This window comes from Cryptomeria japonica, chromosome 3 (genome assembly GCF_030272615.1).
Source record: "Cryptomeria japonica chromosome 3, Sugi_1.0, whole genome shotgun sequence".
Classification (NCBI taxonomy): domain Eukaryota; kingdom Viridiplantae; phylum Streptophyta; class Pinopsida; order Cupressales; family Cupressaceae; genus Cryptomeria; species Cryptomeria japonica.
This window is the reverse complement of record NC_081407.1, coordinates 54896218-54921700: the sequence shown is the minus strand read 5'-3', so window position 1 is coordinate 54921700 and position 25483 is coordinate 54896218. Positions and strand designations below refer to the sequence as shown.

Sequence of the window (25483 nt, the reverse complement as noted above, 5' to 3'; positions counted from 1 at the left end):
TATACATGTAGGAGTATCCTCAGGGATTTCAAGCAAACTCTCTTGTTGATGATCAAGAGGTGGCTCAACTGCTGAAATAGGAACGACATTCTAAGGAGACTCCTCCACTATTATGTCAGGAGGAGATAGAGGCAGCTCCATAGAAACTGAGGAAATCTCATTAGATGACTCCGAAGCCAGTGACTTAGGAGCACCATCGGATTGTTGTCCTTTCTCTGAATTATCAAGATCAATCACATGAATGTGAATATGGGATTTTTCTTTTCCGGGAATTGTCGCCTCCTCAAGAGTAAGTACTATTGCCCAACTAACCTGCAATTTGATCCTAGTGCCTGAAGATGACGTATCTTCCTTGTTGTCAATCTGAATCTCAAAATTATCTCCAACAAGCCTTGTAGATTCATCTTATTTTCCAACCTTGATCTTGATGAGTCTTAACACCATTACCTTTGAGCAAAGTGTTGGTGTTAGCTAAGATAGGCTGAAATCTTTCAAGAATGGAAGTGCATTCTTTATGTGACCATTGGATTAAAGGAAGTGGGGCTTCCTCAACCCTTTGTGAGACAAACTCTGGATCAAGCACATTACCATCATGAATCATTCCTTGCAAAATGTCCACCAGGTTCAAATTAATAACCTTCTCAATAGTAAGCCTGTAGTAGTCCATCTTGAGAACCTCCATTTTTGTACGGAGATCTACCCAAATATCCTCAATACGATGCACATGTACGAAGGACTTTTTGATCTTTTCCTTCATACCCAAGTAGTCAAAATCTGCCTTCGACTTAAACCTTTTGAGTTTAATCTCCTACATCTCAGTCTCCATAGCTTTGACTTTGACAGATGTGACAAGAGAATATCGGCCAATCTTCAATGGGTTAGTTGTAGAAATCCTCATTCTAACCTTATGTTTGACAGATTGATGAGCGTGCACAACCATGATCTGTCTTCCCAACTCCATAAGAATGATCTTATCGATCAACTATCTAGGAAGCATGTATGGTTGCCCACTATAGCATCCGACTCTTAAATAAGTGAGTCGGGAATTAAAAAACAAGCACCCATACTCATTCACTCTTTCCCATGCTTCATCTGACACCCTTCTGTTCCTTAGAGTCTTGTCAAACTGGCACATGAAGCAACCAAAGAATGCATCTTGAACCCTTCTAAAATGTAATTTGTTGGGTCTCAAGGCCAGATGATCATAATATTCCCACACAGGTATAACCGAGCGATCACCCTTGGTAGAAAGACCAGGGAAATGTTCGAGTGATGCTACCAAATACACTAAGTATGAATTCATGTAGAAAGTCATGGTAGTAGGGACTACTACAAGTTGTTCGCACAAAGCATCACCGATAATCTCTCCCCATGATATATGATGGGACTGCCTTATGAACATGGTAAACTGATACATCTAGGGCTCAAAAACATTGGAGTGTTCAAGACCCATCATCCTGCTAAGGAGAGTAATGATGTCTCCAATTTCCCACTTGAAGTCACAATGGTACAACTTAGCCCACCTCATGAAGGCGGCTCATGGCTCATGAATCTACCTGTTAATGTGGCGTTTGCAGTCCTTTTCCCTCTTGACATAGTACTTAGCTCCACTATCCTTTGAAATTTCCATATAAACAGGTGCCCGTGGTATTCTGAAGACTTTCTCAATAGTATCCGCATCAAGGCGGATTATTGCCTCACCATCATCATTTCTAATGGTTCTCATCTCCTTGTCAAACTAGTGAGCGCAAGCGAGAACAAATTCAGGTTCTAGGGAAGCCACTAGAAAAGAAGATGCATGATAAATGTGGCTGTCCAACAACCACTACATATTACTATCCTGTGGATCCTCCACCCTCTTAATGAATTTTGACATGTCCACATGCCCTATCTCTTTATCCTTGATATGACCCAAAGGAGAGGAAACTTGTGAAGGTGAAACTTCATTCTGGTACCTGTCATATTTACACTTTATCTTCTTCGGAATCGCAGATGATGGTAATTCTGACATTGAAGAACAACCTAGTATGCTGCGATGAAGACTTAAAAGTGTTAAATCAACATCATAATTAGTCGCAACTAACATTTTTCCTCCTTCAAATGGGAAGAACTCCAGCCCTTGCACTTCACAACTTTGTGAGAGAAAGATGGGATATAATTTGAAATGTTGGAAACTTGACTTTGACCAATTTCGGATCTCGGAGAAATTTTTACAAGTATACAAGAGGTGAAGAACTAACATGCAATCGGATTTTTAAAACCCGAATGCAAGTATACTAGTAAAATGAAAAATGGAGAAATGAGTGAAAAATGAGATTTGGACTATGGGAAATGACATGAATGGAATGTACGGATATAGGCAATGAGTATGGATAAAAATGGGAAGATTTTGGGAATGTCATTTTCAAAAATATGGTAAGAACTTTCAACATGTAATCTGGTTCTAAAAACCCGATTTTGGAAGAATGGGTTTTTTTCATCTTTGCAACTTGGAATTTCAACAAAAGATGGTTCAAGTCTTATAACCATAAGGGAAGGTCAATTATTTTCATCCAGCTTGTAATTGAGATTTAAAATCCTGAATACAAGTAAAGAGGGAAAATAAGGAAGAACAATACAATTCACAAATTGCTTTGCAAAGGGGAAAATCTCTCACAAAATCGATTCTAGGGCAAAACCAACATATATACAAATTTACAACTAGAATGGAAAAACAAGAAGACGAGAAAATGGAACAAGAAGAAAAGAAAACATACCTTGCTTCAATTCAAAATGCCTCTTCAAAAGATGAAACAATCTTTGAATGAAGAAGGCAATCCTTTAAATAGAAAAAGATTCCAAAACCCTTGCCACGTTTTTCCAAACTCGGATTTGGAGAATAACAGCAAAAACGTGTTTCAAGATGCAAGAAAATGGGTCAAATCTCTATCCAAACCCCACGCCTAGGTGAAGGAAGCAAAACAATTTAGGAGAGTGTTGAAATTGTGACAAATTTCAAAGAAAATCATGGCATTAATAAACACACTTTTTGTTGTTCATATATCATTAAAACCTAACGATTTGAACCTCCAAATGGCGTGGGATGTGTTCATGAATGCATAAAAATAGGAAACAACCCAAAACACCTCTTACGTCCTAAAAGTCCTCCACAAAATTTTCTTGAAATCTTCAACAAATCCACCTTCTTGGCTGGTTGGGTTCTTGGAAATGAAGAACAAGTTTTAATTTTGCATGCAACAATGAAAATCGGGTTTTTGACTTCATATTACATGTTTAAAATGTCCCTATATCTTGCACAAGGCAAAACGGGTTTTCAAAACCCTTTACCAAGTTTAAAATACCTTTATTTTTATTCATGGAGCAAATCGGGTTTTTAAAACTCAATTGCAAGTTTAAAATATCAATTTATCTCCATTCTAGACAAAATCGGGTTTTGAGAGAGAAATACAAGTTATAATAACTTGACACATGTAATAGAGGAATAAAATCCCCATTACAAGTAAAAACACTAAAATAGGAACTTTATAAAAGAATTACAAGTGACTTTTTAAATTTGCAATTTAAAATTAACTTGTAACTTATCCAAAAAAATCCCTATTATGACTTAAAAAGCCAAAAAGCATCAAGGGGGAAATTAAAAGTAAGTTACAAGTTGTTTTTTCATAAAGTGCACTTGTAACTAGCTAAAAATTTCCCTACAAAGACTAAAACATAGGAAAACATTAAAACTTGCAACTTAAGGAAAAATTCCCACCTGCAGTCAGGAAGAAAAGACCCGAAATTGAAGGAAAAACATAGCAAACGAACCCAGAATGCGATGAAATTTGAAAGGAAGAAAAAACCCGAAATTGAAGGAAAAACAGAGCAAACGAACCCAGAATGCGATGAAATTTGAAATGTGGTTCGAGGATGGACTGAGGATTAAGCCAGTCCAAGGGCAAAGCAAACTTTTGTCTTAGGAAGCGTGCCATAGAGTTAAATTTTCATTTTTTGACAAAATTTTTATTTAATGGTCCATCATTTTTGAAAACGCTAAACCCTAACCCTAAAAATAAGTATAATATATAATAAGTATATATAAGTATAAAATTAATATTATATATTTAGAGGGGGATTGATCCAATAGAATATATATTTAAATATAAGATATATTAAATATTGTTCGGGTTATTGTATCTTTTAATATAAATATATAATTTATACAATTTATACTTTAATAAATAAAAAATAATACTAAACTTTACTTTGCATAAAATATAATTACACTTCAGAAATTAATTTATTTAATGGCTTTCATGTTGCGCTGCTATTGCTACTAGCTTACATATACTAAATAAATATAAATAAAATATGTCAAGAGAAGGATATCTCTCAACGTATGTTTATTTAGACAAAGGCGCAAAATCCAATGACTTATGTAGTACTTTTAAGACAAAACATATAGAATGTATGTTTATTTAATTCATCAAAAAAGATAAAATTCATTAAAATAAAATAACAAATTATAATATTCTACCTTCATTTTTAGAGACCGGATATGCTCTAGTGACCTTTTTTCCTGCAATTTTGAATAGCATGCTCCCATTAAGATACGTAATATTGATTGGAATCAATCTATGAAAATCATACTATAACTGATTTCATATTTTTGAATACTTTTCTCTACAAATAAGAATATATTCAAAAAAGTGTGCATAAAACTAATCCAGAATTATGTAAGTTAGATAAAAGTAAATATAAAACTTAAATTATTAATGAGTAAATTTATGAAATATTCAAATAAATCTAAAGTTAATATAATTGCCTTTTTTGTCCCTATCCTTTTGGCACCCAAGCTCATTTGCTTCTCAAGACATTGGAGCTCCTTAAAATTTAGCGATTTCAAATCTTCACCAATCATATTTCTGTTTCAATAGAATAATATTTCTTATTACTAAAATCTTTCTATTCTTATTACAAAACTATGTATAAAGATTTGTTATAACTTGAAATCTATAACATAAATATAAAAATTTCAGCATAAAATTAATTCTAAATTCTTACTTGTAGGTTTTTTCTAGATAAGTAATCCTTTTCCGCATGTTCTCCACTTCCAAACGTAGCATCTATTGGCACAAAGAGTGTTAACTCATCAACGATTAATGCTATAAGTGCATTTTGCTAAATAGATAAGAAAGATGTATTTGATTCAGCGTACATATTCAAAAAACTTGATATAAATGATTCACATCATTATTTTCTATTTTTTTTCTTGAACACGTGATGCCAAATGTCGTAAGTCAAAAGAATATTTATTTTTGTAGGTTCAATCATGAGAGATTGCCACCGTGGACGCCCTTTACTGTCGTTGAACACAAACCCATATCATATTTTTTCAATATTGAAAATCGTATTGAATTTTCTTCAACAAAAATCTTTACAAAATGAGTGTGTTTGTGTGCATGCGAATTTCTTCAATAAAAATCTTTATTTTTTCTTTGTGTGTGCACGTGTGTATGTTTGTGTGCGGGATTTGGTCTCAATTATGAAAGTTTCATTCTCATATTCATGACTAAGAATTTATACTCGACTTGTAATTGATCTTTAAAAATTATTTTCAAGATATAAATAATTATACAAACTAAGCATCAATTATAAAAATAATTTTGACTACAACATGTGTACTTATCATAGCGGTACAGATGCTACCTACAAAGGATTTCTCCACATTAATTCTCACATCTTCTTTTCTACGGTGTTTATTCATTTGGTTTTTATTCCCTTCTCCAAAACTCTAACTCTATTTCATTATATAAGATGGTTACTAACCTATGGAATACCCTTGGTGGTTTATGAATTGGGTGATAAAAGATCTTACTTCTACAGACACCCCAAAATTGGCTAGTCATTTTATAATTAATTGCATAAATAGTTAATTGATAATTTTACCAGATCCACATCATATTCTCATTATTAGTCAGATAATTTAATTAATCAATTATTTAAAAATTTAATATCCGCAAAATTAATTAAATGTTATTTAATTGATTATCATAGTTTTTCTTCTATGACTGATTAATTTATTTAATTTAACCATAATATTTATCTATTAATTATTCTAATCCTAAAGTTATCCCATCTTCATTCTACATTAACTTACAGTTCTTCAATTAAATATTCCTCCAACTCCCAAACTTGCAATCATTTGCCATGTATCCTTCCTCTTCACATGTGCAAGCTTACACATTCGTACAAAAATTATCAACCTCACCATTCATAAATCCACTATGGAAAAATGTCACTTTTTAAGTTTTACTATGCATGCGTGCACCTCCCTTCTCATAATAAATTCTATTTTTAAATTCTAAACTCTCATGGAGTAGGAAAAAGGTTAAACTTGCATCTTTTGTGAATCCTACAACAATTCTCATTTTCTAGCCCAATTTCTATCATTAAGTCATTCTTCTCACTGAAACCTCTAATGACACTTATCAACTTCCACTTTCTTGAAAAACCTCTTCTAATTTAAGCCATTGATCTTATTGATCTTTTGGCAACATCTTGTGCATCTATTCCTCACTTTATGAATATACAAATAAAATCTATCAAGCTTCATTATCATCAATTCTTTCACAATCAAGTTCATGCTACCATTTTTCTATCACAAATCCCTCATAGTAACAAAATTATGCTATTTTTATTTATGATCACTCTATATTTATAAGCAATCAATCATTTTACAAGGTTAAATCAAGTGCAGTTTCGGTGCAGTCTATTTTATTAGGAAGGTGAAATAACGTAAATGGTATTGTCTATATGATTTATCTATATGTTACTTATGTTTTCTATTTTTTCATAGTTAACATTAAATTCTTTCATTGTGAAGTATGTTGTGATTTTTTAGGTACACAAAAAGAAAAAAATGAACAATTTCATTACCCTATAAACTTTTTTGTAAAATTTAGAGAAGTAAACTAGAAGCATAAATAGTAAGTGTCAATTCCTAAAAAAATATGAGACTCCTCAATTTATAAGCTATTCTTGCTCATTTATCAAATTTAATGGAGAATGTTGAATAAAATTCCTTATCGAGAAGTTAGTAAGATTATGAGAGAGAAAGAGAGAAACTCATTTGATATAAAAGTGTATGCAACCAAAATAGAGTCCCCAAAGAATACATCAAGTGAAAGGAAACAAAGAAACAAAGAGATGAAATTATACAATTCAAAGAAGAAATATAAAATTTTGATCAAATATTTGAGTAGCTAGTGTGTGAGGTGAAAAATGATGATGACAAACTATTGCAAAACCACAAAGATACAACCACAAACAATCCTAGTTCTACAATAACACATTCACCATATACCAATGAAGAAACCTAAGAACGTGCAAATTAACAAATTGACGCAGCCATGACCCGGAGGATCCTCAAAGAGAACAGTCCAGATCATGCAAAAAGAGTAACATAATGGAAGCGACAACAAAAAACATAGAAAATGGAAAATCAGATATCTACGTCATCATGTATTCATCATAGAACATCCAGTAATATCCAGGTTACATACAGGCTAACATGCTCGGTTCAGACTACATCCCAGAATATAATTCATCTGCACCTCCAAGAAGTGTTTGACTTACAATTTATGAATCTATATCATCATACTACTTCGCTATCCCTCAAAGGATCACATAAAATAATATTTATATCATTTGAAACATATCCAGGTCAGCCACAAAAGATTTTTTTTACCAAGGAAGGAAAATGAAACGTGTAAAATAGGTCGACCCCAAAACATTAAGATCTCATCTGTCAAGAACAAACATTAAGTGTGAACCACAAAGGAGGCTCGGCCAAGGGACTAAGAACATCGCGTGTGGTGCCAAATTGTTCCGCAATCCAAGGAATCGCTCCACACATGAAGAAATTTCCAACATAGACGGTAAGCCCAAAATTGCTCTGAAAACAAAGAATCAGACACTCTGGAAGGAATAAATTGTTGTGAAAGAATCCAAATGAACTGGTAATCTGGAATGATGAACAAGAACAAGCCTGGAAGCCAAAAATGTGATCCACAACAAAAAAGAAACAACTACCGGAAAAAACTAAAAGTAACCCAGAAACCGCAACAAGAATAAAAGTAAAAGAAAATATTTTTGGTTGATGCAAGATTGCTCATAGACCGAGAATACTCCTGCATCACAAATTGAAACAATAATACCATTCACATGTCAAGTAGGGTTTGATCTCCGTTGTCTCCTATCTCCATTGATCTTGTTTGATATATGTGCTCTCAAATTATGTATTGTGCACAAGAGCTCAATAAAGAACAGATTGTGCTTGTAAAGTCGCTTGATTGCATAAAGAGTGTTGGATTAGATTATGATTGTGAAAGGAAAAAAGGAATCCTCTTATATAGAAAACACTTATTTAGAAAATCGACGGATAAGATTAAGAGGTGAAAATATAAATGGTCGGCTAGGATTAAAAGGTAGGTAGAGAAAATGATAAGAGGGTAATTAGGAAAATTAATAAAATAATGAAAGGGGTAGGTAGAGGAAAATTAAGAGATAAATGACATGTGTCATAGACGGAAAAAGCTAATGAATTAATTAAATAAATAAAGATTTATTCAATTAATAGAAGAAGTGGGACCAATTAAATAAATAAAATATTTAAAATATTTATTTTAAGGAACGAATAATTATTTAAATAGGGAAAAGGCTAGAAGAAGATAAGTAAATTAATTAAACAAATAAGAATTTATTTAATTAATAAAAGACTTAAGATAAAATAATTAATTAAATAAATAAAATATTTATTTAGTTATGCTAGAACAATTTTAGATGTCTACAACTAGAAGTAAATTATTTTTATTTAGAACGAAAATTTTCTATGCTAATAATCATTTTATGAAAGATTCATTAAAATGAGAGACTACTAATTTATATCACTACGTAAAAGTAAATTTCTATTTGAAATAATTATTAAGAAGTTATTTAGGAAATCATTTAGCCCAAATTATCATAAAGGAGAAATATATTTATGATTTGAAGGAACTAGTACACATTCTCGACATTCTCCATTATCCTTGATGTAAGTGGAATTGTGATTAGTACAAAGATGTCTTATTCAAAGCCTATCAATAACAAGTTTATAGTAAATGGTGATGTAGTAGATACATTGTTTGATACTTCTTCACAAACTAACTTAATTGCACAAACTTTACACTAGACAATTTAGACCTTAATAATTTTACAACATTGTAAACCTAACAATTTGAATTGGATTAACGATGAAAACATACCAGTTACTAAGAAATATAATGAGACCATGTCTAATTGGTATAATATTTAGGCTTACGTTCCAAACCTTTTATACTTTAGATGATTATGGATAAACAATGATTTAAGAAAAACTACATAGAAATATAAGAAAATAAAGCATGCGATTTTATCAAGAGTACTAATTATTTGTGAGGAATATTATAGATATATAATTTTAATTGAGAAAGGATTGAAACCTGGTTAAACATATTTATGAAGGAAAAATAGTAACTAGAATGACATAGTAGGATATTTTCTAGCTGTTTTTCACATAACCTTTTACATTTAAATATAATATGTTCAAATATTTATAAAGATAAACATTTGTTTTTATTTTCCATCTTCATTTCTTCCCCATGCAAAAAAAAGACAACATTACTTCATCATGCAAGGAAAAGACATGAATTGATTTTCACCATTCCCTAATGTTTGGAGCACATAGGCATATGTTATTCAAGTATTCTATTATATAAGGTTGGTCATGATTTTTTTATAAATGTCATATTTACCTTTTTATAAGTATTATGAAAATTATATAATATTGACAAAAAAAAAGAGGGCAGTAAAAAGAAACATCCATGAGCCTAGCATATGTGTCAAGCCTTCAAACAAAAAAACATAAATTAAACGATTATGGCTATACCTGCCAAATCCACATAATCATCATCACAATCCCCAAACATCACAAGGGATAGAGTCATCAATTGGCTCCCCAGTGAGTAAGAGCAATATCTTCTACAATCTCCTCAAGAGGTTGAGCACAAATTGGAGAGACGGTATGTGAAAACAAGAATACTTGCTAGTTTAGATTCAACCACAAGTTTACGAAGGGGAGACCTAACAAAAATGTTGCTCACCCATCTTTCGTCATTAATAAACTCTTTTATTTTAAAATGCAAGATCATCAGAGTGGCACACATCATCTCCATGATTGTCTTGCCAACAAAAGTTGCTACATCCATGCCAACACATCAAGGATATGTAAAATTGGGAAAAAACGAGAAACAGTTCATGGGCCATTGTCCTAGTGGTCAAGCAACTCTTGGAGATGTGCGACCTTAGGTACAAATTTTCTAGCTTGTTATTGGATTTTCATAAGAATATTACAATACATCATATCTTTAGAGTACAAAATAAAATATTTGTCAATAATGTTGTGATTTATAAAAGTAGCATTTCTATCCTTCCAAATATTGAAAATAATTTCCATCCTAAAAGTGTGTCATTTCTAGAAAACTTCTGAGAAAAGCAAGGTCGATCCCTAAGAAGAACGATATATCAGAAAAATGAGGTGGGCCTAAAAGGCTTGAAAAATTCATAAATCCAATTCTAGGATTCTTAAGCATGGAGATAAAACCAATAGAGCTGCTTGAGATACTTCAATTATTTAGAGAAAGGATAATATGGAGTGGTAATTCTCATATGATTAAGATGAATCCCCATAGGAAGACCTTAATAAAAAAAGCACCAAGCAAAATGAGCTAGTTGATGCTCAAAAATAGCAATCCAAATCTTAAAAAAAATAAAAATTCCACACCTCATAATAAGACTATAATTTTTTTTTTAAATATAATTTTTGGGGGAAAAAAAAAAAGCACTTTTAAGGAGTGTTGGGAAACCATTAATGCACACCCAATTTTTGTGCAATGACTACTAAAGAATGGAAACAATAACTGTTTAGTAAATTTTCTAATCTTGATTTGTGTTGATGGATATTTCTGCACTAAACAACATAGATACAATGCACTGGTATTCTACCTCTCTTGAAAGGGGAAAAACCCTTTTGAACAAGAATATGTTTATCCAATGTTCCTGAAGGTCAAGTCATGGCCATCCTTACATTACTACGTGATATGATGTGTTTGTTGGTAACGCACAAGGGATAATGGGCAGTAGGCAGTAGACTAGAGACTTTAAAAAAGAGAAATCCAAAAGTATTTTAATTAAAGCACATAGAATTCTCTTAATTATGCCAAATTAGATTTTGCAACATTGCAACTCCCTCTTGCATCAAAGATATTGTAAAATAAAATTCAAAAGATGGGGATTTAGAAAATCTAAGACTTATGCTTAAAATGAATTTAAACACTAATATCCAGACGCTCTGGTAGACAAATTTATCGAAAACCCACTTCATCTATCACTATAAATGCTCACAATTTAATAGAAAGGGATGTAATCTTCTATGGTTATTTAAGAGAGAAAGATTTTCAAATCAAACCTACTGTTATGAATTCGTCCCACGTAAATACTTTGGTCGAACTACAAACTTGAGAGAGAATTTGCATTCACACAAATTTACAATCAGTAAAGAATGCATAAACAAACCCTAATATCATAGCATCTGAATATAATTGCATCTAAAATTATTTTCTGTATCAAAAAGAAAACCATGAAAAACAACTTGAATTACAGAGTAAAACTTAATATAAGTTCAATTTGCATTAATTCGACTTATCTAGTTACAATAATATCTCAATCCATTGTGTCGTAGTTTTGGGAAACCAAATGATCACACTACGGGTTCGGTCTCATTTTCATCTTTAGTGAAGACATTTTCTAATAACGGGGGTATAGTGGATGGTAATCCCCCGATGAATGGAGTAGATCATCCATTGATGATAGATTGCCCTAAGATGCCAAATAATCACACAAGGGGTAAGGATAATAATTTGTCTTCATGCACTCAAAAGGAGGTTTTGGATTCTTCAAAGAATGTGAATTTAGATAAAAATGCAGTGGTTGATATGGAAACTATTAAACAGGTACCTGCCATAGGTTTTCCTAATGATGCTTCTTTAGTTAAGGAAATTAAGAATTTGGTGTCTAATAATTCCCCTCAGAATGTTGAAATTATTATGACTAATGAATCTTCCTTAGGGAATAGTAATCCGTCAAAGGTTGTCCCTATTATTATGCCAGATGAGAATCTAGTTCAGCAAGTAAATGATATTTTTAACAATCGTGCACATCAAATGGATGAGGGTATTACTGATAGAGTTGTTTGTTCAATTGAGAATGATTTGGGGGGTATAAACTCGACCCTTCCAATTTCTACATCTGCTAATAATTTTGCGGTCTTGGCTACAACAAAGTTGGGTTTTGAAGATAATCCATTTATCCTGGCTTCTCCAAAGTCATGCAAGAGTTTACCAATTGTCCAAACAACTCCGGTTTTTTCACCATCGGTGGTTTCTCCTAGGAGAGGTAGGCCTCCAAATAATATTACAACTCAAATGGAAATTGATGCTGGAATTCAAAAGACTTTGTCCCTTTCTCCTGCTGGTGGGCAAGGGAGGCATTTGGTCTCCCTTGGTAGGCCTAAGAAAACATGTCTAACTCCTGTAAGTGTAAAAAGGAAGAGGAGTAAAAGATTTGTGACTAGTCCTCCTGTGACAAGATCAGGGGCTGTGAAACGTAATTTGCAAGGTTGCTTTGGGGAAAGCAAAAATTCTCCAATTAATGGGAAGAGGGGAGCTTTGGCCTCCCCTCGAGGACAATGAGAATTATTTCTTGGAATGTTAGAAGCCCCTAACAAGAGCCGCTTAATTAAGTCCCAGATGGACTTAATTAAGTATGATATTTTTATGTTGCAAGAAACAAAGTTGTCAAAGGAGTCTAATGATTTGGTTTTTTCATCTTGGAGAAGGTGGAATTTTCTTTTTTCTCCGGCTTGTGGTGCTTCAGGAGGTGTGGCACTGCTTTGGAATAATTATATTATTGAGGTACAGTTAGTTGCATCTGCTACAAATTGGATGTTGGCTTTATTAGTTATAAGCAAAATTTCAAAGGTTAAATTCTGGATTTTTAACATTTATGCTCCGTCAAGAATTCAAGGGAAGAGTAAGTTATGGGGTGAATTAAAGAGGATTTTTTCTCCCTTAAAACATGGTTCCTTTGTTATCTTTGGGGGTGATTTTAATGCTATCACTGATTTAGATGAGAAAAGATGAGGTATTTTCCCTAATAAAAGGATTATGGATGACTTTGGGGATTTTATTTCTGATATGAGCCTTTTTTATTGTAAGTCTCAGAATGGGGTTTTCACATGGACAAACATGAGAAGGGATTTTTCTCCGATTGCTGAGAGATTAGATCGGTTTTTGTTATCTGAGAATTGGATTGCTTCAGATTTTGAATTGTTTTCCTCTATTCTACTGGTCTCAGGTTCCAATCATTTTCCAATTTCCCTTTCAGTTATTGAGGATATGGCTTCTTTTAAGTCTCCATTTAAATTTGAGCCCATGTGGTTTAGGGATTCTTCCTTTTTGCCTCTACTTATGAAATGGTGGAATTCTGCTCCTTTTTGTTCTGGGTCCCATATGTTTCAAATTGCTAAGAAGTTAAGTTATTTGAAATTGAATATTAGGGAATGGAATATCTCGCATTTTAAGAACATTTTTCAGGAGAAACGAAGGATTCAAGATATGATTGAGTGTCTTAATACTCGTGCTTCAACATGGTATGGTGCCACAAGTTTTTGATGAATTGAAGTCACTAAAATTACAACTTGAGGAGGTGTTAGCTAGAGAGGAAATCTATTGGAGACAGAAATCTAGAGAGTTAAGGCTTTCAGATGGTGACAGAAACACAAATTTTTTTCATTCTTCAACTAAGATTAAAAGATGTAAAAATAGGATATCTTGTATTCAGTGTCAGAACGGGAATTTATTGACAGAGCCAGAGGACATTGCTTCAGAGGCAGACAATAAGATATTATATCTAATATTCCTCCTTTAGTATCTTTGGAAGATAATAAGATGTTGATGTCTCCCTTTTCCTTAGAAGAAGTTAAGAGTGTTGTCTTTGCCATGAATCCGGATAAAGCTCCGAGACCAGATGGCTTCACTCCTTTATTTTTTCAGAAATGTTGGGATTTTGTGGGAAATGAAGTTTTATTGGCTCTCGAGGAAGCTAGGAGAAATAGGTCTATTTTAAAAGAACTTAATACTACAATGATTGCAATTATTCCTAAAAAAGAGGATACTAAGACTTTTGCTGACTTCCGCCCCATTGCTTTATGTAACACTTTGTATAAGATATTTACGAAGGCAATTTCCCTTAGGTTGGCAAAAATTCTACCTAGGATCATTTCATTGGAGCAAGGTGGTTTTGTTCCCAGAAGGGAGACGACAGAGGGTGCAATTGTAGCACATGAGGTGCTGCATTCTATTTCCACCCAAAGAACCCCGGCCATGATACTTAAACTAGACATGATGAAGGCTTATGATAGAGTAGAGTGGGGGGCTTTATGTGTTGTTCTTGAGAATTTAGGTTTCTCCAAGGCCTGAATCAAATGGATTCGTGCATGTACTTCTTTTGCAAGATTCTCGATTTTAATTAATGGTTCTCCTTGTGGTTTTTTCACTTCCTCTAGGGGTTTGAGACGGGGAGATCCCCTTTCTCCTTTTTTGTTTATTCTCCTAGTTGAAACCTTTAGTTGGGCTATTAGGGCTACTAAAGTGGGGGGGCTTTGGAAAGGTATAAGGTTTCAGAATATTCCCCAAAGTATTTCTCATTGTCTCTTTGCAGATGATACTCTGTTATTTGGACATGCTTCGTTAGTTGAGGCAAAAGTGATTAAAGGAATAATACAAAATTATGCATCATTTTCTGGTCAGAAAGTGAATGGTGATAAATCAAAGATTTTTTTCCTTAATACATCACAACTGGTTCAGCATAGGTTGCAATCCTTTTGGGGATTTGAGACTGGAAATCTTCCATGTACTTACCTTGGTATTCCTTTCTTGGTTAAACAGGATAAGATTATTTCGGTCATTTCTAAAAGAATTCTCTCATGGAATCAAAGATGGTTAATTATGGCGGGTAAAATTGTTCTCATCAAGTCTGTTTTAAATGTCGTTCCCATATATCTCATGTCTGTTTTGAAGTCTCCAAAAGTAGCTATTGTTAGTTTACAAGATACTCTTAGAGATTTTCTTTGGAACAAGAGTAAAGATGGCAAGAAGAAACTCCCATTAGTTGCATGGGATAAGGTATGTTTTCCTAAGGAACTTGGGGGAACAGGAATTCGGGGTCTGGAAAATCAGAATTTAGCCTTGGGTGCTAAGTTGGTTTGGAAATCATATGACAAGCCTAGCTCCTTATGGGCACAGATTATGTTTGCCAAATATTTAAATAATGGAGCGAGAGACTACCATTTTAAAGTATCAAATTTGCCTTCGGATTCTGCTATTTGGAATTTCCTTTGTAAATGTAGATCAGTTATTTTGCCTCATCTCTCATGGATTGTTCATAATGGTAGAAATGTCAGATTCTGGGATGAAGTACGGAATGGACACACACCTTTGGTGAATATTAGGGATTGGTCTTCTCTGATCATTGTTCTTTCCTCCCTTTGGGGTGTTTTTGTAGCAAATTATTTTGATATTGTGACTAGTGGACCCCTTAAGCTAGCTAGATGGAAGTCGATTGATTTCTTAGATGTTGATCAAAGCATGAAATTAGATTTTGAGAAGATTTTGGGGGATAGAATTGTATTTCTTTCTGATTCTGAGGATGAACTTACTTGGACAAAGAATATTTCGGGTAAGTACACTGTTAAAGATGGTTACAACTCTCTTATGGTTGCTAAAGATTTATCATCTTGGCCTTATAAGTTGTTTTGGCATTTGACTTGTATTCCTAAAGCTGGAGCCTTTGCTTGGTTGGCAGTTCAGGACAGAGTCCTCACAGGTATGAGACTAGACAGGCTTGGTATTACTGTTGTTTTCCCTTGTGTCCTTTGTAACAAAAATTTGGAATCTTCTTCACACCTGTTCCTACATTGTGATTATGCTTATGAATGTTGGCAGTGGTTGTTTGAGAAGTTAAATATATCCTTTGTTATTGGTAAAGATCTCATTTCCCATTTTAGATCTTGGCCCTCTATGTTTGCCTCATCTTTTTATGCATGCCTTTGGATCATATCTCGATCTATTGTGATTTGGAATGTTTGGCTAGAGAGAAACAACAGGATATTTAAAAAAACAAGGTCTCCTGTTTCTGAGGTTCTATTAAAAATTGACTCTTCAATCTCTAAGGTTGCTTTGTCATTTATTTATAAGAATTTGGAAAATCTTACTTCTTTTTCGCACTGGGATAGTAGAGTTACTAGAGTTTGGAAGATGTTGTCAGTTTTACCCTCTCATGGTTCAATTTTAAAAAAGAATGATGCAATAGGTAAGAGATGCTCTGCTAGATGGAAACCTCCTCCACAAGGGCACTTTAAACTGAATTTTGATGGGGCATCTCGTGGTAACCCTGGGCCGGCTGGGGTAGGCATGGTAATTTATGATCACAATGCAAATTTTATTCGAGCTAAGTGTCATGCTATTGGTTTTAAAACTAACAATTATGCGGAATTTCATGCTTTGTCTTTTGGATTGGATATGGCAATCTCTTTGAGAATTAAGGACTTAATAATTGAAGGTGATTCTATGGTGATTATTCAGTGTTATGAAAAAGAAATCGAACTGTTGGAATTTGCAGTATATACTTGATCCCATTTTACAAAAATTAGAATTGTTTGAATCTTTCTTGGTATCTCATTGTTACAAAGAAGTTAATAAGATTGCGGATTATTTGGCAAATTTAGTCATTGATAGCAATGCTAATCAGCGAGAGGTGGGTTTTGAGGAAATTCCTTCTAGGGTATGGGAAAGTTTGCAACAATAGTTATATGATTTTCTTGAGTAATGTTGATGTAAAATTTTATGATGATAATTATTCCCGCTTTCCCCTTTCATTTCAAGTATTCATGTTCGTTGTTCGTTGTCTGGAGGAGAGTTCGAGCTCATGGTATTTGATACAATAGTGATTTTCCAAAGATTTTTTGATACTTTCTTTTTTGGCAAGAAGGTTTTTGGCTCATGGGATTTGGCACAGGGCTTCGGAAAATTTTGTCTTCTTCCATTGATAGCAGCTGTGGAGTCTACATTTGAAAATTATTAGATGGGTTTTTTTGGCAAATTGTCATATGGGCTCTATGCAAAACTGATATTATATGTGTTGTGACCGCATTTTGTATGTGGTTTTGGGCAGGGTGTATAAACTGATCTGTTAGATACTATAGGTTTATTTTATGAGCTCTGACCGGAGATTTTCTTCCTAGGGTTCTTTCCTCTGATATGCTCTTTGAATCCTATGTAAAAATACAAAATATTAATAAAAAAGTTTAGTGGAATAATCCACTTTTATTGAAAAAAATATATATATATCTCAATCCAACTTTTAAACAAGGAACATGTTGTCTTTTATAGGCGAGGTCAGCAAACCTTGGCCATGATCAAGGGTGGAGCAACTTGGCCCTTAATAAATTTCAGTTACGCAGCTCAAAGTGCAAAGGAAAATCGGCAAAGCTTTTGCCAAAGAAACGTTGATGTGGTCAATTTTGTCCTTCAACTTTGCATTCCATTGCAATCCCAGTCATCTTCATCAGATTGCTATCAATTCATAACTCAATACAACATTTCCCCTTCCCTTCTCCACAGGGGCATACTCAGTAAGCAAAGATAATTATGTGGGAATCATTCTCTCATAAGTAATCTTCACTCTGAAATTGCGGTCATCAAACTCCTTTATATGAATGCACACTGCCATTATTCTGCAGGGTGGTAAGGGCTCGATAGTGCTGCATATTTACAACTTTCCAACTTCCTTTTCTGTGATAAAATCCTTTGATTAGTACCAAAAAGGCAGAACTTCACTTCGGTCTTCTTTTGTGATCACATCTCCTGAGTACCTGTAACAAATGAATATTTTTCTTTGTTATTTGAGAAAGGCATAATATTATTTACTTTTTCCGTCAACTAGCTTTCCAATTATCATCCACCCAAAAAGATAAGGCAAAAATATGCTCGTTAACTTTGTCTATTATTTCTTTCCAAAAAGAAATTAAGTTTTTCCAGAGGTGAGGTTGCTTTGTCTTATCTGCGGCAAAAAGACCTACTTGTTCTATAATACATGAAAGCAAATTTAACAAGGGTTCAATCTTCTGAAGGTAAGGATCACATGACTCATCCTCACATTGCTTAGTCAACTCTTTAATATTCCCTTTTAATTTCAGGAAATGTTTATGAAATTGGATCAATTCATTAATCATCTAGTTGCCTTGTTGGAAGACTTCAACAATCCACATTTTACTGTTTACAGCCAAAGATTTCATTTTAGTGCACAATGTGGTAAAATAATTAGTGGAGCAAAATTGCCTTCATCTTGTTGTACCAGTTTTACCAAATACTTAATATATTCTTACAGTTTCTTTTAACCGAGCCTTAAGCTATGCTTTGGTGGTTTCATCCTTATCTATCATTTTCATTATATTCCAAACTGATTCTAGGAATTCATCAACTACTTCCAAACTGATTCTAGGAATTCATCAACTACTTGCCTCCTAGAAATGGGTCCCAAATCAATAGAAGTAATTTAACAATAATATTGTGAGGTCAAATCTCTTTTATATCTTATCCACCATAGGTGCTACCACATGAAGAGTCCTTGAGTGTAAACCATCTTTAGTCACGCATGTCCACACCTTGGATCTTTTCTTTTCATTTGGCGTTTCTAGTATTCCGAATAGCTTTCGCAAGTCAATAGTAGGTGTTTTCACAATTGGTTAATTATATTGTAATTGTTCTTTCAACCAATCAGAGATAATTGATTCCTCTTCAAATAGTTTTGATGATGAAGCAGGTTGAACCTGTTGTCCCTAATTAATTTCTTTATCAACCTGATGTTGAGTTCCACCAATTTCTTTGTGTAATGATTTTAATCGGCTCATCTTTGGTAAGAGGAACTCTATCTTCCTTTTGAGCATCTTGTTCATGGGGTTCTTGTTATCTTTCGTTTCTTTATTTATTTGTTGCTCTCTCTTCCTCAACTCTTTGTTGTTCTTCAATCCTTGATTGTTGTCACTTACTTTAATTTCTTCATTTATTTCTTCTTCATGTGCCACATCTTCGTCCTCTTCTTCCTCTTGCTTTATATATTCCTCTTCTTGCTCTCGATCTTCCTCTTCAGTTTCATATCCACTCTCTTCCTCTTCGCCTTCAGAAGATATTTCTTGAGGCTTAGAAGTGGTAGTATTTGTATTGCTGACCTGTCTCTTCCAATTCTCTTGAGACTCTTTGTATTTCGCTGACTGAAGTATCTAAATCATCTTTTGGTTTCATTTTCAGTGTCCTATTTAGTTAGCATTTCGTTAATGACAATTTGAATAGCTACTATAGCTTGATGCACCTTCTAGATGGAATATTTAGGGAAAGTGATTGATTTAGTAAAAATATTGGAAGCAAGTGTTGCGGCATTTTCACATATCACCCTATTGCAAACGGTGACTCTTACTTTTTCTCTTTAGGTTTAGGGTTTTAGTTCTGTCAGATTGGAAATCGATTTCAGGTTATTTGGAGATGTCAAAATTGCAAATGTTGCTAATGTTGTCAGTCGTCAAATGTTGTCAAATTGCAGGACATTTCCTAAGATCCTTGATCGTTTGGGTTGATTTGCTCAAGTGTTAGAGTCAAAGTTCGATGAGACTTGCATGATTAAGTTGTTCTCGGTGATCAAGTAATCAAGGTCTCACCTGCATACATGAGGTAGACCCTAGGGTTTTAAGGTGGCAAAAATAGATTCAGTGAAGATAAAAAATTGACTAAGGCAAAATCTTGCTCAAGTCATGCTCTCGGTAGTGGCTTGCTTGCCAAGATTATTTTTTGCAAATGAACCATCAAATGCCACCATCTTTGTGCAAATGAAGGGTGAAGAGACGAAATGTTTGTGCAAATGAAAGGGAACAAGCCGCCCAAGGTAGTGCAAACCAACCATAAAATGCCGCCACACCAAGAGCAAAGTTGTGCATACAAGCTTCAAAATGCCAATCCTCTTGTGCAAACAACATGTAGAAAAATCCAACCAACTTAATCTGATTGTGCATACATCATCAAAATTGCTGACTTAGGCAATGACTTAGTGCATGTACACGCTAACATGCCGAGCTCACTTGTGCATAAGGGACCAAGATTTCCGACTTATTAGTGCATGGAAGGAGCAAAATTCCAACTTAGTAACCCCAAATGTCGACATGATTTTGCATACAAATTTTGAGGTGCTACTTAGGCAGGGGTCCCATGGGGGCCTTAAACTCTATTTCCAAGGAAGAGGTGGTTCCATGGAAAAAAAGAAAAAAATTGTTACAAAATTATTTAGTCTTTTCCAAAAAAATAGAGCCCCTAATTTTAGGCTTGTAAATTTAAGCAAGTGAAAATGGGGTGGGGCTAGATTTTGCCCCACCATCTTAGCAATATTTGATGCCACTTGTCAATCATCACAATTTCAGAGAGAAAACTATTTTTTCTTTCCACCAGCTTTTTAAATTCAGGAGTTTTAACTTAAGTTGATTGCACTACAAAATTCATCAGACTGCTAGCAGCCTTAAATTTAGGAGCTTTCACTTTTAAGCTGAACTGCACTATAAAATTCATGGGACCACTAGCTTTAAAATATTTTTGCTGGACATAACATGAAGTCTACCAAGGAATTCAAGAGCATCATAGCATAACGTCTACTAAGCAATAGAAAATACAACTTCAAGATATATACATCAAGTGCAGCCTGAGAATCTAGCAACATCCAGAGTTTAGCAAGAGCAATCACTAATGAAGCGAGTGAATCAACATCACAAAGAACCCTACAACATAAAGATGGGATGCAATGCAAGGCTAGCATGCCAACAAGAGGAGGATAATACCTTCAAAGTTTTCATTGCATCATGGAGACGTGAGGAATTCAAGACCTCAAGGCATGAAAGAGAGAAATCACACTTGTGCATGTAAGGAGGGGGTCAACTTCAAGATATATACATCAAGACAGATTGACATACATCAAGTGCAACCTGAGAATCCACCAACATCCAGAATTTAGCAAGAGCAATCACTAATGAAGCAAGTGAATCAACATCACAAGGAACCCTACAACATAAAGATGGGATGCAATGCAAGGCTAGCATGCCAACAAGAGGAGCATAATACCTTCCAAGTTTTCATTGCATCATGGAGACATGAGGAATTAAAGACCTCAAGGCATGAAAGAGAGAAATCACACTTATGCATGTAAGGAGGGGGTCAACATTGCAATATATATAGGGACATCATTAGGTGTTCAAGTGCTTAGGGGGATTAACACAACCTCAAGGGTTCAAGACATTCACTCCTCAAAGGATTCAAGCAACAAAAGTACAAGGATTTTGATCACTATATGAAGATTGCTCTACAAATTCAAAGACCTCAAGACATGATGATGAGATGAGGATATGTTACAAATATCTTGAATTTCTAAAGAATCAAGGCTAATACAACAATCAAGATACTTCCTAGTCACGCACAAAGATTCCCAAGCATGGAGGTGAAAACCCAAACACAATCAAGAAAAGATAGTTTCACAAGAGTTAAGAAAAGTTAACTTGATCACTAAAATGATGCAATTTCGGAATATGCCTCAATCATCATCACACCGAGTTTGGAGATGTTGAGTATCAAGAGATATTGCTCAACCACATACACTCGCAATGATCTACAAAGACCAGACCAAGGTGACATCTCTGTCATCATTCAACCAATCATAGGGTTCCACATCAACTCATCCAAGTTCGATGTTTCTGACTCATCTTATGATGACACAAATTTTGAGATACCTAACCTCATATTTCATCGGTTCACATTCAAACATGGACACTTGTCCAAATCTTGTAATTATTTCATTGGCTAGAATGGAATTTTGTTCTAAGAAACCTTAATTAGGGTTTCCATCTTGTAATCTCACCCATTGATTGTGTATCAATCTGAGCCACCCATTGTAAAGAGCTATATATATAATGCTCAATTTTCCCATTTGTAAAGGTTAACAGTACAATGAGAGAAGATAGTTAGCAATTAGATCATTAGGAGTAGAGTAGATTAGGAGAAAGCAAAGATTGTTGCCAGGATCTAGTTGTAAGAAGGATATTAATTTCATTGAAGCTATGGTGGATTTGACGTGTTATTTCAACAAGTTGCATGGTCTCTACTTCTCCTTTGCTTTCATGAAGATTAGATGAATGAAAAGAATTGTGAATGATTAATGGTAAAATTTGTTTGCCCATACCAGTAGTGATTTGTTGATTGTAAGGTTGCCTTGTGTGGTTAACAAGAATCCTTAAATGAGCTTAACTTCAATCGCTATTCATACCTTGTTATGCATCACATTGATAGTATCCTTAATGTTGATAGTGATTAGAACATCATGTGCTTACCTTAGAAGATCACACTAGCTTTGTCGAGTTGTTGGTGGCAAAGTAGAGCTTAGTTGAACCTCACCCAATCGTTCATTGTCTCTTGCATTCTTAGGAATAGCGTAGTCTTCTTTAACCCTATCCTTTTGTCCTTTTAAGTAAAGCAAATTTCCACATTCCAGCAACCTACAAACGTTCAACATTCAAGCATTCAATGTAAGTCCCCCTTGGATTACCAGCAATCACATCAACTATTGAGCTATCCATACGTCACGACCTAACTATAGAAACACTTTAGTCATCTTGGTTAATCATATAATTCAGCATCGAAGAAGATTTTGATAAAGAGAAGATAGAATATCTTGATATTTTATTTTGTGTTAGAGGTGTCGAAAACCACATCAACAATAGGAAAGGTAGATTATTTTGCAGATGCAACAGGCATTGGAATGATCTCTGTAGTTAAGGTATATGAAGGCATAGTAGTAGGATTTGAAGAGAGTAATGTTGAAGAGGTCAGTTTAATGACTATTATATCTTAAGCGGGCGTTGAAATAATGGGAACTTCTTCAATAACTATTGGGGTATTAGGAGTAATTAGTGGAAAAATACTTACGGAAGTTGATTCGATAGGAGGTCCCGTTGTTGAAGGAACACTAGAAGGGGAATCTTTGCTTTTCTTACATCTTTGCCCTTGGTTTTCTTTCAAACCTAATTTGTTTGATCCTTGGAAGGTTCAATTTTCCTTTCGAAAACTAATACTTTATATGTAGGTTTTCTTTATATTTTCCTTCAGCTTTTCCTTTTCCATTTTCTCTTATTCTCCTCTTGTAAGGGGTGCATACTACATTTTAACCCTTTTCATCACCCTCCATCTCCATCTAAGGAGTATCACAGTCACTGCGAAAGAGGAGATCAGCCTTTACCATGAATCAAGTAGCAGCCCTCAGAGAAAAGATAGAGAGGTAAAGCAAGTTGTGCAATCATGGCAATAAGATTGCAATCACAAATCATGAGCAGCCCAAACAATAAAATGTTTAGGTGCAGAGGCTCGAACACAGTCAACATCATTGTCTCAACTACAATCCTTCCTTCCACCAAGTGATCAGAGATTTCATGAATGCAAAGACAGTAAGCATCTATGCTAGACCATACAAACGAGGACAGGTCTGCGACAATAAATGACAGAGATTGAAAGATTGGAGGCTCAAGATGTAGACAGTAATAGTGTACTTAAAGAATAGAGTGCAGGTCCAAAGGATCAAAAGAAAGAAAACAGTGGTGTAAGCTTGATACATAAAGGTTTTGTCAGCATAGAGATAGAAGAATGAGTACACAAAACGAATCAAATGAACAATAGCCCCTGTCAAAAGGCAGTAAATAATAGTGCAGATTTATGATATTGAAGTTAAATCTTTGACAGCCCAAATCTGATATTACAGAGGAATTCCATGACCATGTTATGAATTAGAGGTCCAAGAGAGTCCTCACTGTCAAAAACAGTGCTGAAGATTAAAAGGACAGTGAAGACGGAGTCCCAGCAAACAACAATTACAGTCCTTGTCATAATCATAAGACATTCAATAGAAAGGACTGTCAAGGAGGGATCATCGATAGAAAATCAGGACAATCCTATTATTGTCTGGAAATTCCATGATATAGATCATCACAGGTCATCACCGTCCATTGTCAGGGAAATGAACTAGCCAAAGATATAATGAAAGTCATTATGGAGAACAAAAAAAAAAAAAAAGTAATGATATCGATGAGGACATCAAGCATGACATAAGCCCGAGACATGAAGACAAAAGTATAAAAGATACTAGAACAAAGGCATGGCATGATTCCTTAAGATATTCAGCGCCTCATAAGCACAAATAGGCATCGAGTTCCAACTTCCAATTCAAGGCTTTTCCATCATACGCGTGGAAAGATCAAGCAGTTAATGCAAGTCATCCTATGCAAAGGATGATTTTAATTCATGCAACACTTTGAGGCCTAGTTTGAGCAGTCAGTTGGCACCATACAAGCAGTTCAAAGATCAGTTTGACAGGCCTGAAAAACCTACTCATAAGCACAAATAGGCATCGAGTTCCAACTTCCAATTCAAGGCTCTTCCATCATACGCCTGGAAAGATCAAGCAGTTAATGCAAGTCATCCTATGTAAAGGATGATTTTAATTCATGCAACACTTTGAGGCCTAGTTTGAGCAGTCAGTTGGCACCATACAAGCAGCTCAAAGATCAGTTTGACAGGCCTGAAAAGTAGGTTTTTCAAGCAGTTCATCATCAGTTTTGACCCCACATGGCTCGCACATCAGTTGAGAGGGACTTTAAGCTCGCCTACAGTAAGTTTGGGTCAGTTTTGACAGTGTTTTTGCATGATTCTTCATCAATTTCGACCCCAAAGGCTAGTCACATGCAATTTAGAGATAGAAACAAGATGGAAGCAACTAGCTCATCTTCAGTTCTACAAGGCACAGCAGCTCAGTCTCCTTTCTAAGTCTTTTCTTCTCTCTCATTTCTAGGAGTTGATTCTTTTCTGCATACACACAGCAGCAAAAAGATTGTAGCTCATTTATTTTCAAGCATTCAAGCATTGTAACAGAAAACTCTTCCCGTATTCAATAAAATACAGCAGGTTTCGTTCAAAATTGATCTTATCTTTTCTTTGTCATGTGTGTGATTGATCAAATATTGCGGTTTAATCATAGATCTTTTATTTGTGTCTCATTTATGCTTTGAAGAACAAGAAAGTCCATGATAGTACAGGTTGTATGAGTGTGTTCAACATTATCCAATCAGTTTGCAGTTGTGAAAACCTTGTTTTCCTTCAAACAAACATTGAAAATCAGAACCTTGATATGAAATATTGATGCACTAAATGGTCTAAATTAAGTTGTGAAACATTTTTAG

At 34.5% G+C, this 25483-nt stretch overlaps 1 protein-coding gene across 3 annotated transcripts in view; it reads right to left on the bottom strand.

The window, feature by feature from the left end:
- The window catches only part of LOC131032844 (truncated transcription factor CAULIFLOWER D), a 134508-nt gene that overhangs the window by 39119 nt on the left and 69906 nt on the right, over positions 1 to 25483 (bottom strand). For all 3 annotated transcript variants that reach the window (XM_057963931.2, XM_057963924.2, XM_057963939.2), the window contains exons 3-5: positions 5044 to 5105; positions 4805 to 4904; positions 4517 to 4558 (exon numbers count right to left, since the gene is read on the bottom strand). In XM_057963931.2, coding sequence (XP_057819914.1) covers positions 4517 to 4558; positions 4805 to 4904; positions 5044 to 5105 — 204 coding nt within the window. The remainder of the gene's footprint in view (positions 1 to 4516; positions 4559 to 4804; positions 4905 to 5043; positions 5106 to 25483) is intronic.